This window comes from Talpa occidentalis, unplaced genomic scaffold, assembly GCF_014898055.3.
Source record: "Talpa occidentalis isolate TD23 unplaced genomic scaffold, MPIMG_talOcc4v2.1 talOcc4.2, whole genome shotgun sequence".
Lineage (NCBI taxonomy): Eukaryota > Metazoa > Chordata > Mammalia > Eulipotyphla > Talpidae > Talpa > Talpa occidentalis.
In genome coordinates this window covers 95,024,990-95,039,369 of record NW_023602073.1, presented here as the reverse complement: position 1 = coordinate 95,039,369, position 14,380 = coordinate 95,024,990, and the positions used below count along the sequence as shown (strand labels likewise).

General features: G+C 39.3%; 1 protein-coding gene across 4 annotated transcripts in view; it reads left to right on the top strand.

The window, feature by feature from the left end:
* The window catches only part of RNGTT (RNA guanylyltransferase and 5'-phosphatase), a 296,605-nt gene extending 291,472 nt beyond the window's left edge, over window positions 1–5,133 (top strand). For 3 of the 4 annotated variants that reach the window (XM_054699028.1, XM_037520092.2, XM_054699027.1), the window contains 2 exons: window positions 1,287–1,410; window positions 3,192–5,133. In XM_054699028.1, coding sequence (XP_054555003.1) covers window positions 1,287–1,410; window positions 3,192–3,355 — 288 coding nt within the window. In that variant the 3' untranslated portion in view covers window positions 3,356–5,133. Of the gene's footprint in view, window positions 1–1,286; window positions 1,411–3,191 lie in introns of those variants that run through there. The other variant, XR_008553280.1, reaches the window with a different exon arrangement.
* Window positions 5,134–14,380: the final 9,247 nt, after the last annotated feature.

The window sequence follows — 14,380 nt, the reverse complement described above, 5'->3', positions numbered from 1 at the left end:
TTTAGAAACTTATCTTTGTTAGACCTGACATATATAGTTACCTAACTGAATGAGTTACCTAATACTTAATGTAGATAATGAATCAAAAGTAAAAGGAGGTGGATCCCTTTGAAGGAAGGGAGGGAGTTGAAACTAGAATAATGAGTATTTGAGAATGAACTTTAGCAAGTTTGCTAAGAGTGCCATCGCTTTTTAGGGACAGGTCTGAGTGTGTTGGACCTGAGTGTGTTGGACCTGTTAGATTTATTGAAATTGCAAATAGTTCAATTGATTGTAAGGGAAAGGAAATACAACTTGAAAGTTTTAGGAAGACTGCCTAATCTGTGAATTGAAAGCATCTTTTAAAAAATTGCTTCCCTTCATATTCCTAGGTGGTAGTGAATATGTGGGTAGCAAAATGAGAGCATTTCAAATAATGCTAATGAAGTTAAATGATTGCAATCTACCATATTGTGAGGAAAAGTTGTTAGCTGTGAAAGATGAGGGCAGAATTAAAATATTACCATGACTGGCATTTGATTTAAAAACTGCAAAGATAAGCTTAGGTTCCTATTTATGAAAACCATCCTCCTAGCCTGATGAAATATCTTTTAAAAGGTCTTATAGTTACCATGGATACTTGTTAGCTTTGATAGAGTAAGTTGTAATCCATATTCAATCATCTGAAGTGAAGTAGCCAGAAAAATCTACCAACTAAAATCAAAGTAGCTTCACTTCTAAATTCATGCTAGTTGGGAGATGGAAATGGGAAAAATATCCAAAGATTACATTTTTAGTTAAAAAGAAAGATATTTAAGATGTACATTACCAGAACCTGATCTTAATGTTTGTTTTATATGTGTAACTTTCTCTTTTAACTAGTAGAGGAAATTTCTTAGGTTTTAAATAGGAATTTAGACAGCAAGACCTTTCTGATAGTTGATGAAACCTAAGTAGCGTACTCAATTTCTGAAAGTCAGAGGGACAGACAATATTGAAGGCATTGGTCCCTATGGTAACATATTTGCATTTGGCCCAGAAGTGGCTGGTTTCTGCTTAGCTTCTTTTAATTGCTATATATTGACAGCCGTTTTCACAACTATTTATAAAATGTCGGATTAATGAGCATGTGTGCAAGGGAGTGCACACTATATCCTTAGGCTTGATTAGACACTTCAGATGACAAAGAGCTCTGTGTGAAGAGTTACTGAGGTGTTTTTGGCATTCCCTAATGCATCTGTCACAGAGTGAAAGCAAAAAGCCTTTCAAATGATTTAAATATTTTCCTCAATTCTCTTTTAAAACAGGTGACAAAAGAACTAAAACAGTATGACAACAAAATTATAGAATGCAAATTTGAGAACAACAGCTGGGTCTTCATGAGACAGAGAACAGACAAAAGTTTTCCTAATGCCTACAACACTGCCTTGGGTAAGTATGACAACCTACCAATGCTGTTACACTAAAAAGAAGAAAAAGAAAAACAGTTAAGGTGTTAGAACCCAAATGTGCAGTCTTTGTTGTCCTCCTTGATGGCGCACAGAGTCCTTCAGAACCCCATTCTTGCTTCTTAGGAAAGGGATTGTGTCCATTTTGTACCTGGTTTGATTTCATTCAACCCCTAGATTCTCTAGACTTGTGGGCTTCTGCCCTTGTGCCCCAAAGAAAAGTTTAAAGAGCAAGATAAAGGACTGGATAATGGACAAGTTGAATTTGTTGAACAACAACAAAAGCCAGGATAATTTCAGATCTATTCAAAATTATAAAAACCATTGTTTGCCAGATGGTAAAAGACAAAATTAGCAGGGGAAAATGTAATTTCCAGTTCCTAAAATAACTTTACAAATAATAGAGAACAAAGTAAATGAAAGCCATTTTTTAAAAAATCCTAACACTTGCTATGCTCTCCTTCTGAGAGTTCTTTGGGTACAATATAAATGCTTTGGGAATTCAGAGTCGTAAGTTTCTTTCAGGGAAATAACACAAATTAATAAACTTTGTAAGGCAAACTACTATTAGTAGCAGTTGTTGCTCTGGAAGGCATTTTTAGTGGAATTAGAAAACGTAGATTAAAAACCAAGGTTAAAAATTAATAGAATTGTATGCTTTCTAAAAGTGCTCAGTTGGTGAAGATGATTATTGTATAATAAACTAATGAAATAAATATATAGAAATTGCTAGTTTGGTTTTTGCAGTTCAAAAGTCATTGTTGTGACTTGTCACAGGGTAGCATCTGTGTTTGAAAAAGGTGAGTTCATATCTAAAATAGGAATAATTAAGCCAGTGTCCTTTTAAAATTGAAAAGGTAGGGCCTCCCCGGTGGCGCAGCGGTTGAGCGCTGGGCTGCGAAGCTGCCCACAGCCTCCACAGCGCCGGTTTGATCCCCGGTTGCTGGGCAAGGGTCCCACATGGTGCACAGACCTCTCCTGCCGCCCGCTGCTCCCCTCAGTAGTGTACTTCAGTCCTTCTGCCTGTTCTGCTCCCCGCTCTGGCTCTGGTGAATTCTCTCACCCTCCCGTGCTTCTGACTGTACCCAGTGCTTGAATGAATGAATGAATGAACGAATGAATGAATGAATGAATAAATAAATAAATCTTTAAAAAAATAAAATTGAAAAGGTAAATAAATTGGAAAAGACTGATACTAAATTTTGACCCCATAAGAATTGCTTATAATAAAAAGAAAAAAATACTCAGTCGCTTAGTATTTTTGTGATAATAACTTAATTTAAACAAGTTAATAAAATAAAATAATATGATCTGCCAGCTACAATGACAGCTCACTATTCACTGGTACTCAGTTACATGCTTCCCATTGTAGACTTCTTTCTGAGAGAAAGACTGGAGGACTAGACCACAGCTTTTCTGTAGAGATTTTGGTTGGAAATGGACTACAGTGTGATGAACTGTGCTAAATTAAAATCCTGTGAGAACTGTTGGAAGGCTAGAAAACCATAGTGAAAACATGGTTATAACATAAGTACTTCAAGTTTTGCTGTAAAAGCAATAGTGCAGTAAAGAGTAGCTGCTAGAAAAGCACTCATTTGGGGACAAGGAGAGAGAACAGTTTAATGTGAAGCATGTCATGAGAATCGGTAAAATGGAAGTGTTTAGCATAGTGGATGAAAACCTTTCCCCTTTTTCATCTCCCTGGGGTGAGTCAGTGGCCTTAATTAACCCTCACGTGAGACATGTGTCTCCTTTTGTCCACAGCTGTGTGCAACAGCATCTCAAATCCTGTCACCAAGGAGATGCTGTTTGAGTTCATCGACAGATGTGCAGTAGCTTCTCAAGGACAGAAGCGAAAGCATCATCTGGACCCTGACACAGAGCTCATGCCACCACCACCTCCCAAAAGACCGCGCCCTTTGACCTAAGATCTGCCTGTGACTTCAGGATGGAGGGGAAAGATGAGTGAGGAAAATGCTGTCGCCCCATTTTTGCAGCCGGTGAAATTAAAAAAAAAAAAGAGTGTGGCTTGATGTTGATACACATTTGAATTTTTTGTAGGAAAAGAAAATATTGTAGCCAGCCTGTAAATATTTGATGTATTTGTTTCCTCAGTGCTACAGTACATCACGGACTTGAACATTTTATTTATATCTGATAAGCTCAGCCTTACCTTGTGGAATCTGAAGATTGAAATATCCAAAGGTTTAAATGAGATTGAAATCAATGAAAAAGAGGCCTTGTTTATATATGGGTAACTTTCACTATTAATTTATAAAGTTATCTGCAATCTGGAACTGTGACAGCATAGAACTGTATTTTTTAGAAGTTGTATGTCAACTATGGTAAATTTTCCTTTTAAAACATTTAGGCAATGGCATTAAACATTCTTGCTATTATTTATCATGGATTTCCTATATTTCTGAGATTCCTGTGTTCAAAAACAAACGACAAGGTTGTTAGGTATTGTATTATATTAAACAACTTGGTCTGGCTTCTGTCATTTTAAGGTGTTTTTGTAAAAGTAAAACAGTAAAACTCCATTTTTGTGAATTGCATCCTTTCTAAAGAAAGTATACTGAGTACTTTCATCTGTTTCTGTTGTTTGAACTGCAGTATCAGATATCCAAGGTGTTCATTCTGGCAGTGATTTTGAGTTATTTCATAGTACTCAAATGGATACCATCAGGTCCTTTATGTGTTATTCTCCTGGGAGGCCTTTTTTAATAAACACCCAGGCTTTACCTGCTTTACCTCAGTGGTATCAGCACATTGTACACTACATTAAAACACAAAACTCACTGTGATTATGGGAGTGATATCAAATACAAGCAATGTTGTGTTAGTTCCCTGGAACAAAACAGCAGAGGAAATGCCAGCTGACTCCTTTGATTAGAAGGTAATATCAACGGACGAGAATGCTGTCATGAGAAAATGCGCTCCCACTGCTAGATAAACGCAGAGGCAAAGGGTAGACATCTATAGGAACTACACATCGAGGAAACCAAGACATTTCTTTTCAAAGCCAGAATTCTATCTATATTTTATTCTGGGAATGCTATTTCTGTTGTACATCTGAATTTTGAAATGTTTACTCATGGATTATGGATTTAGAGAGTAGCAAATTGGTCATCTGCCATTGTTGAGAAACTATATTCGGATTGGTTTGTGAAGGAACTTTGAGAATTAGCCAATTAGAGGCTAATGTATTTATTTTTAGAGGTACAGGTTTTAAGTATATGTATTTAAAACAAATTTTCATGATCTGAATTTTGTATATGTATATGCATATATATTTGAGTATATGCGACAGTGTATATTCTTCTACTAATACAGACATGAAATCCAAACAAGTGAACTAGTAGAGTAAATACTTGACAGGATATAGCACAGATTAACCAAAAATGTATAATTTCCTGAGTTCTAATGTTTTTAAGCAAAGTTTTCTCCTGCTGTGCTTTTCTGTATGAAATGCTAGAGTCATGCTTGGGCTTTTTTTTCTTGTTGTCCCCAGGTTATACAATGTGTTGTGAATTTATCCAAAGCGCCATTTTAGTGTTTGTTTTCTAGAGTGCTTTGTTCATTTGGGCACTAAATGGGTTAAAACACCTGAGTGAATATAATGAGTATTGAAAGATGGAAATTTAAATTTCTCAAGATTCCTTGGTGTTTGATGCAAAGGGGATCTTCAAAAATGCCTATGCAACTCCAAATAGTCTGATATCTGCTTCACCACGATTTGTGACTCTTTTTCACAAGGTGTGTTGCTTTCTACCAAGCCTTTGTAAAGCCAGGGCCCTTGTGTAAATGTAAGTGCAAACTTTTGCCAGTGATCTTTAATGGAGTTAAAATGTTTATGGTAATTGTAACCTTTTAAATTAGTTTTTATGAAAAGAGCATCTCATTTTTGTTACTCCCAGATATTTTTTCTTTGTGCATTTTAGTGAGACTTATTTTTTTTAATTTATCCTTTCTTCTCTATTACAGTGTCATATAATATTCTTTCTTAGCTCCCATTTAGCCCCTGAGCACTACCACCTACAAGATTATAAAAAGATATCCAGAAAGTCAGGGGGGATAATCTAGAGGCATTATCAAGCAAACACTTCCTTTTCAGCCCACTGTACTACAACTGTTTTCTGACACTGAGGTTTTATAGATAAGAATAACAAAACTTTGCTTTCCTGAGTTATCACACATAAAAGCTTTTGCTTTGTGTTTGGGAAAGATGTGGATGACTCGACTGCCTGGATGGTTACATTTGCTTTCCGTGAAATGCTCTGAATATGTCAGGACATTCCTTCTCTAAATGTGTGTCAGTGAATATTGTAATAAAACTACTGATTTAAAATAACTGAAAGTGCATCTGCTTTGTTTTACGGGTGATTCCTATGTGTCCCCTCATTTAACTAATGATTTTGTGTCCTCCCTTGCTGGCACTAGATCTTGCTACTATTGCCATATTCAACATAATCCATCTGGTTTGTTGCATTCTTTAGATTAGCAGAATCTAAAGACTGGGGAAATCTCGATTTTTCTTCCTGAGAAACCAAGAAATGTGATTGACATGGGGGATATAGTTTATACCTTTTGTTTTTAGAGTGTAAGGGGGTGGGAAAAAGCATATCTTTATATGACATATTCTGTACCTCTACCTCATCTTAGCACCTCTTGTATGAGTAGATACTATTATATTATTTTTTAATGTATTTAATTCTTTTAGACTGCTCAGTGGTAAGTATTCTGAGAAAATGAAGTAATAACCTACTCTTTTTCTGTTGAGTCTGCATTTTGTGAGAAGATATTTGCCATCTTTAGGTGATACCACCATTTTGAACTATGTGTATAGTTCTTTCTGGTCAAAACTTAAACGTTAAGAACCAAATACTTCCATGTGGGGAGAACTAACGTAGTGGAGAGAACCGTGCCTGGAGAGAACGTGGTTAGAGGCCATGTCTAGGCTGTGCCTCTCATGGGTTCTCTCTTCTCTATAGAACTTGTGTCTCTTTCCACCTTTCTCCCATCTATGAAATACCAAGATTGGGTTAGATAATCAAAAACAGCTTTTTCAGGTCTAACATAATTTTTGCGTAAGAGCCAGAACTTTATAAATATATTCATCATAATACAATATGACCTCTATTGAGTATTCATCAAGCACCAAGACTGTCCTAAATACAGCCACTCTTTGTAGGTCAGTATTGTCCTGAACCTCATTCTGTGGATGAGGAGCCCGAGATACAGAGGGTTAAGTGGCGTATGGTGAACATACCTACTAAGTTATGAACTGAGGCCCACACACAGTCTTTCTAACTCTAGTACCTAAAATATGGTATACTATTCTTCTGAGGGCTTTGTTACAGTCCTTGCATGGAGAACTGTGTCCACGCCAGGATCCCAAACTATTCTAGCCTTTTCTTAGGTGCGAATGGGGGAAAGACTTCCAGCACCTCGGCAATGAAAGAAGATATAGGAAGTTAAGCCTTTTTTAAGATCTTATTTCAGTACTTCTTTAACGATATTTAAATGTGAGTGACTCAGAGGCCATGAAAAGAAGTTTAATATTCTTATTAAGATGCTCAGTTCCAAAGATGTAATTAGGAAGAAATAAGTGATTAAATTATATACTGGGCCAACATTTCCTGATTGTTGACGTTTTGGCAGGTCAGTGCCCACCGTGGTTAACCCAGGTGCACCCCTGCTCTCACTAGACTCTGAACTCAGGCGGTCACTGTGCATGATGAGCAAGGATGGGGGTGCAGTGCACTTTAAGCAGGCACTACTGGGGCTCTCAGAAGATTTCACATCCCACATCATCACTGCCTAGATTTGGGTTTGCCGACTATTTTGCTATGGAAGGACTTTAACAAAAAATTATGTGGCCATCATCTCACAAAGGGAATCTTAACACCCAAAAGGTGGTACTGGGTACAATTTAGAAGAAAGGACAGGCTTTTACACAGAACAAATTTTGTTTTATGGAAGATTTGCTACACTGCCATTTACTTCTACATTTCACCCCAAACTGATGAAAACTTTCCCATAGACTGGTGTTGGCAACCCCTGCATTGGTGAAATTCTGACAGGGACTTGTACTTGGGGAGAGAAGCAAGAGAACCCTCAGAGAAGAAGCAACCTCTTGATTGAACTTGACCACTGTAAAATTATACCGCAATGATTGATTATAGTGGCTGATTTATATTATGTTCTTGTGATAAAAGATGTAGAGGTCAAAAATGAAATTGAGTGTTTATATTCAAAACCCTCAACTGCTTCTGGTGCAAACCTGTGTATAACCAAATACAACACAAAAAAAGAATTTGGCCTTGACAGAGCAGACCAACAGAAGTTGGCTCACAGTCTATTTTTCCCTCAGATCACTACCACCTGAATGATCTTTCTCAAAATTGCAAACCTGCCCCTGTTATTCCTCTCCAGTCAGAGCTCCCTGGCACGTGACCTCACAGCCCTTTTGTGATGGGTCCTCTGCCTGCATGTGCGGGTTTGACTCTCCTGCCCAGCTGATACCATGGTGGCGGGACTCCCTGCTATTCCCTCACCTCCAGGCTTTCTCAGCCCAGGGACCTCATGCTGCTGCCACTACTTCCGCCAGAAACCGCACAACCACCCTTAGTCTCTGGATCAAAGATGCCTTCCTCCCATAGACGATATGCCCCTAAGATCTCAGATCTAGTCTCCCCTGATCACCCCTTGAGACAAGGGGCTCTGAGTGGGGAGCGATGTCATCTTTGGACTCATAGCATCGCAATGCTTGGTATTGGGCACTCAATAGTAATTAGGCCATGAGGTTCAAACACCCTTTTGTACTTGCTACTGATAATCAGTCAAGGTGTATTTACTATTGTCTCCCTCAGTTTAGTCATAGGAACATAATTTTTGTCATTCTAGCCTTCTCACCGTAATAAAAAATGTACCTCTTGTCAAAAATTTCTTCAGAAGCTAACTCTCATGCATCTTGTATTTAATCTAGATTAGAAATGTCTGTTTTTGCCTTTTGCACTGAGAATGAGTGCTTCTGAGGGAAACGTCTCAGCAGGAAGAATATTAAGAAAGTGCCCTAGTCTCCTCCCTGTGATACAGTCTCAGAGAGGTGTGAGGAAAATAGTGTTTTTAATCATGTTGGGTTGTTTTTTTTTTAAGTATAGTTTCTCTGAGCTTTTCACATCTTAAACTTGAAAGCTCCTTCTTCCTACCAACCTTCCCTCACCCAATTTCTGATGTTTACAAAGAGAAGTTCTTTGGTAAATGCTGAGGCTTTCCTGTTAGTTTTAAAATAAAATACCAGTCTGTGATTCCTTAGTGTGAGTCAGTGCTTCTAGCCATGTCTTTTAGAGCAGACAAGGCAAGTGAAAGATATTATTCTTGTTGCTACTATTGAATGCAATCTTCAAGGATCTAAAGGAATAAATAACTTCACCGTCTCTGTAGAAGTTTCAGCTTTCCTTCTGAAAATGGTCAGGGAACATTTTGTGGTTCTGATCTACAGTATAAATACACACTGTGCTCTGATAGACATTGAACATGAGGGCCACAAACACGCCCCCCACCCCTTCCTACCCACCCCATCAGACACTGGCATGGCCAAAACTCTCCTATAAAAATTTCTTGAAAATTCTGCATGTAGGTAGAAATTATATACCAGGAGACATCAGATACAATTGGAAAGACGTAGGAAGTGGGAGGTGATCGGGCCTTGGTGACTGGGGGGTAATGGATGGTGTGGGGGAGGTGCAGACAGAATGTGGGGAAGGGTGCTTTGGAGGGGTGTCTAGAGTTGAAGAACAGTGATGTTCTAGCCCAATAACCCCCCACCTCTCATTCAGCACTCAAAAAATCAGCTGACAACTTAAAATCTTCCCTTGGATGTTTAATAGCCCCCTCAATCTTAATATACTCACAACTTAAGCTTTCTTCCTATACACCTCCTTCTCTTCCCACCATATTCTTAAAGAACTTAGTTAATGACAATTGCATTTTCCCAGTCATGTGAAAATCATCCTTGATTCTTTTTTCTCACATCTCATGTATAGTTCATCAGCAAATACCATCGGCGCTACCTTCAACATAGAACCAGAATTTGACAAGTTCTCAGCCTCTCCAGAACCTTTCATCTCATCTCTGCTTAGACTAGCAATAGCCTCCTGACTAGCATCCCAGTTTTCACACACACACCGCCAGCTATACTCCATGGAGCTGTCCATGATATTTTTTAGAACTTGTCACTCAGCTACTCAAAACCTTCCAATTCCTTCCACCTCATTCAGAATTAAACTAAATACCGTGGTCCACCAGGTCTATAACCTGCCTGTACTGCTCTCTGATCTCCATTCCTCCTTTCACTCACTCTCCATACTGACTCCTTGGCTGTTTTTCCAACTTGCCAAGCATATTCCAACTTTAAGGACTTCATTTATTTAAGTTTTTAAAAAATTTTATATATTTTTTACATCATTTTTCATTTTTGCACAATGTATGCATTTTCATGTTGGTTATAGTCCCCATGCAATTCCCACCCCCTTATTTTGACCATAATCCCTCCAACCCCCGCCCCTGTAGGGTGTCTCTGGTTTATAGTTGCTTGTTGTAGTTTTATTTTGTGTGTGTGTGTGTAGAAGAATTGGGGTGTAGGCCAGAGGTGTATGTGGTGGGTGAGAGGATTCACCAGAGAGTGGGGAGCAGAACAGGTGGATTTACTGAAATAAATACACTGCTAAAGGGAGCAGCTGGTGAGACAGGAGAGGTCTGCGGTGCCATATGTGGGTTAGTCAGGCTGTAGTGGTGATAGCACTGAGACTTAACCCCTAGGCCTCCAGGGAGGCCCCAAGGACTTTAAATATTCTCTCCTCTCTACCTGAAATGCTTTTTTCCCAAATAGTCATTCAAGTCTCCAGATAAATGTCATCTCATCAAAAAGACCTTCCTGACCATTCATCTAAAATGCCACCACTCTCTTACCCTGCTTTATATTTCTACAAGCACTTATGATATGTTTATTCTTTTACCTGTTGTCTGATTTTCCTCTTTAGAATGTAATTTCCATGACATCTGAGAATTTTATTTCATCCAGTGCTATATTTCAGCACCTAGGCCAGACTGGCACAAAGCTTATGAGCTCAGTAAGTATTTCTAGAATCTTTAAGTGAAATAGTGTTACATAGATAGAATGAAGACAGATTAGGAAGGAACTTGAATATCTGGCTAGGAAGTTAGGCTATTTCATCAGCAATAATGTTATTGAAAGTTTTTAGTAAAGGGAGTTCTTTGTGGGAATAAACTGATAATCTGTATAAGGCAGTGGAGGAAAGAATAAGAGGACAGGCTAGTTGGGACACTATAGCAATAATTCAGATGGGAGGCAAAGAACCTAGAACAAGGTGGCATCTACAGAAATAGAGATGGATGTGGCAGGCATTCAGGAGGGAGAATCATCTAGATTCAGCAATAAGTTGAGAAGTCAAGGTTGCCTTCTAGGCTTTGAGCCTACATGTCGTGGAACAGTGGTGCCCTCAACAGAAATAGGGAAGTGAAAAGAAAGAGTTGACTTGAGGCTGAGATGAAGAAGGCACTTCTGGGCATGATGAGCTGAAGGTGCTGTCAGACGGATTTGTCTAAAGGCAGAAATTCACAACGGGGTCATGCAGTCAGACTACTATCGAGATTTAAAGTTTGCTCCATGGCAGTGATGTTAAAAGAAGTAGGGGTAGAAGGTATGGAGTAAAAGAGGGTCAGGGACCCCACATCAATTGGTAGAAGAAAAAAGAATAGTAAAGGAAGTAAAGCATCAAGAAGATGGTCAAGTAAAGATCAAGAAAGTAACGGAAAGAAAGGAAGAGAAGAGGCTCAAGAAGGTTGAGCTTACAGAAACCAGGAGAGAAATGTTTCTTGATAGTGGAGGCTAAACCCAAAAAAAAAGTTCTGATTGCTCCAGAAAAGTCATGGAAAGTCATGGACTGAAAAAAGGGGTGTGAATTTGGTTTCTTGGTGACTTCAGAAGTACAATGAAAATGTCTTGAGTCAAGAAAATATGAGGAAGTAGAGGTGGCGAGATTTGAGGTTTAATCTGTGCAAAAGATGGATTAGTATTCCCAGCAGTTATGGTTACACTGGGCGTGTTCACTTCATGATGGTAAACTGAGCTGTCCAGAGGGCTCCCCATAAGCAGACAGGGCCTGTAGGTGTGTTGTGGAGGTGTTGGGTGACCAGGAGGGGAGTGGACTGTTGGCTCCAGCCAAGGGATGCCTCTCAGCTCCTGAGAGGGGGCATCTCAGGGTTCCCACAGGCAATAGCACCATGACCAACAGCAAATCCAGATGATGCAGGGCTGTTCCACCTGGAGAACGGGCAGGACCAGCTATATCCATGACAGCCGATCTCAGACAAGGGTCCTATGGGGCTTCTATGCACACAGCCCTGGTGTGGTTGGTTAGTATGGGGCTTCTGGAAACTTGGTGAGGGCTCTTGGACATGACCCTGAGTTTCTCCCTTCACATATGTCAGATTCTCCTGCCCACTATGGCTGGTCAACTGTTGCGGTGGCCTTCATTTGAGGTGTAAGGAGTCTGCTTTAACAACGAATATGCATTCTGCACATTAGGGCCTCATCATTATTAGGAAATAAATAATATAAAAGTGATCCTGTTGGATTAGTAGTTCTTTGTTTTAGCACAAGGAAAGTCAAGAAATCACAGGAAATTTGTACATAGAAGTGAAGAAGAGAAAATGTTACTTGTCTCCTTAAATGTAATTTCAACAGTTGACATTTTTGAAAGGTTGCAAAAAAGTGGCTTTAGTTTTAATTTTTTTTTATTCCCAACATGTGCAAAGTTCCCATTGATAGTAACAACCAAGAATTTGAAGATTAAAAAATTTTGTTCAGAATTGGAGAACTGTCATTTAAAGCATTAAAAGGCAAGTAAAAAAGTTTATTTTGCAGTTTCATATGATACTTGATCTTCTCTAGGACTTTGTATTTTACTTTTTCTTATCATTATTATATAACACAAAGAAAATGTAATGGACTTTCTGCCCCTTGAGGTCCATATAAACATCTTATTCCCATGATGTGGAAAGGATTGAGGAACATTGTTCTGGTGGCCGAGGGTTAGAGATTGGCATGGTGAAGTTGAAAGAAAGTTGAAAGGTGAGGGGCTTTATCCTAGATTGGGTAAGAAATCAAGTAAAGCCAGAGGGGATGATGACCTGGGTGAATGGGAAAGACTAAGGGAACCATATCCCAATATCAGAGTGTCGAGTGGTTTCCAAAAAGCTGAGAGAGAGGGGAACTGCAAATGACAGAGCACCATTTACTATTTCTCTTACACGTATTTCCTTTGATGCCCCCCCCACCCCAGTATCAGGATTTTTTTTTTCATTATAAATGATAGAAGGACAAACTTAGATAATTGAGTAGTTTAGAAGAGAGGCATGGGGGCCTCTCTGGTGATGCAAGGGATTAAGCAATGCACTATGAAACAATCTGCAGCCTCTGCAGCATGAGTTTGATCCCTGGCCGGCCAGGGAGCTACCCACATGGTGTAGCAGACCTTTCCTGACTTGCCTGCTGCTCCCCTCAGCAGTGTATTTCAGTCACTCTGCCTCTTCTGTTCCCCACTATGTCTCTGGTGAATCCTCTCACCCCCCCATCTCTGGCCTGTACCCCAGCTCTTGTATGCATAAATAAATAAATCTTAAAAAAAAAAAAGGGAGGCATGTCTTCAGGTATAGCTTGATCCAGGAGCTTTCCACCTCAACTTCTAGCATCATTTGGCTTCATATGGTAGTCCCTATTTCCCTTGTTCTTTAAGAATCACATCTAAGTTCACATATCTCAAAAAAGAACAAAAATCTCTTGATTTACAACCCCAACAAAAGTTTTATTGTATCTCTTTGCATTTGGTTGTCCATTCCTGAACTAATCGCTGTGGCCAGGGAATATAATGCCCTCTCTGAATGACCAGTCTTATGTCTGGTACACATTGCTACAGCTGACAAAGGAGCCAACTTTTCCAATATTTCCTTTCTCTCATCTGAGCTTTACTTATACTCATGGGTGATAATCAAAATATTAACCATCTGATAGGCATGGTTGCCAACCAATCAAAACAGTTCTGGAATAGCATGGTAGAGGTTCCTTTCTGAACCAAGTGTTAACTCTTTCTGTTGCTAGGTTGTAGAGAGGTCTAGGGATTGCAGGGAAGAGGCAGGAGAGGTGGGAGGAGAAAGACACTTGCAGGGGGTGGTTAGAAAAGTGACGACATCCTAACTAGTGTTCAACTAGTATAGTCTTTCATTATTTACAAGTAGTGTTTCAATACCATGAATATTACTTAAGTGCTTTTTTCCCAGCTATTTTTGTGTTTCTTTGATCTTTTCTACCCCCGTCAATACATCATCCTTCTAAAGTCTGGGAAGAGTCTGTTTTTGAATCTCCTGTATGATCCAACAAGGTCATTAGTCCATTCACTTACTCAGAAACATTTCTTGAGTTCAAAAAATAGGGCCTGAGTAACATTATTTGAAAGAATGTGGTGACCTCCTTTAAGAAGTCTGCAAAGATCAGGTTTTATTTAAGAAGACAGAAGCGGAATTTTGGGAAACTGATCAGATTATAAAGGCATTTATGATAATACTCATTCAAGTTTCCCAGGTACTGTAACCTTGTTTTTCTAAAGTTTGTCCAGGTTATAAATATGTTACCCCTGATCTGTTGTTGAGGGGACCCAGTGGAGGGGGTGTTTGTGGGCTGATCAGGGTGAGGGAGCCTGGGAGCTACGGCCAGAGGGATGATGCTGTTCAAGGGGCAAGAGAGTAATGACAAACAGGAAGCTGGCTGGACAGAGGAAGCTTAGAGAGAAGACAGCTGCTACCAGGACCCTGGTCACCTCCTGGGATCTTCCCAGAGAGAAGCAAAACATCATACGGAGTTTGAGCTG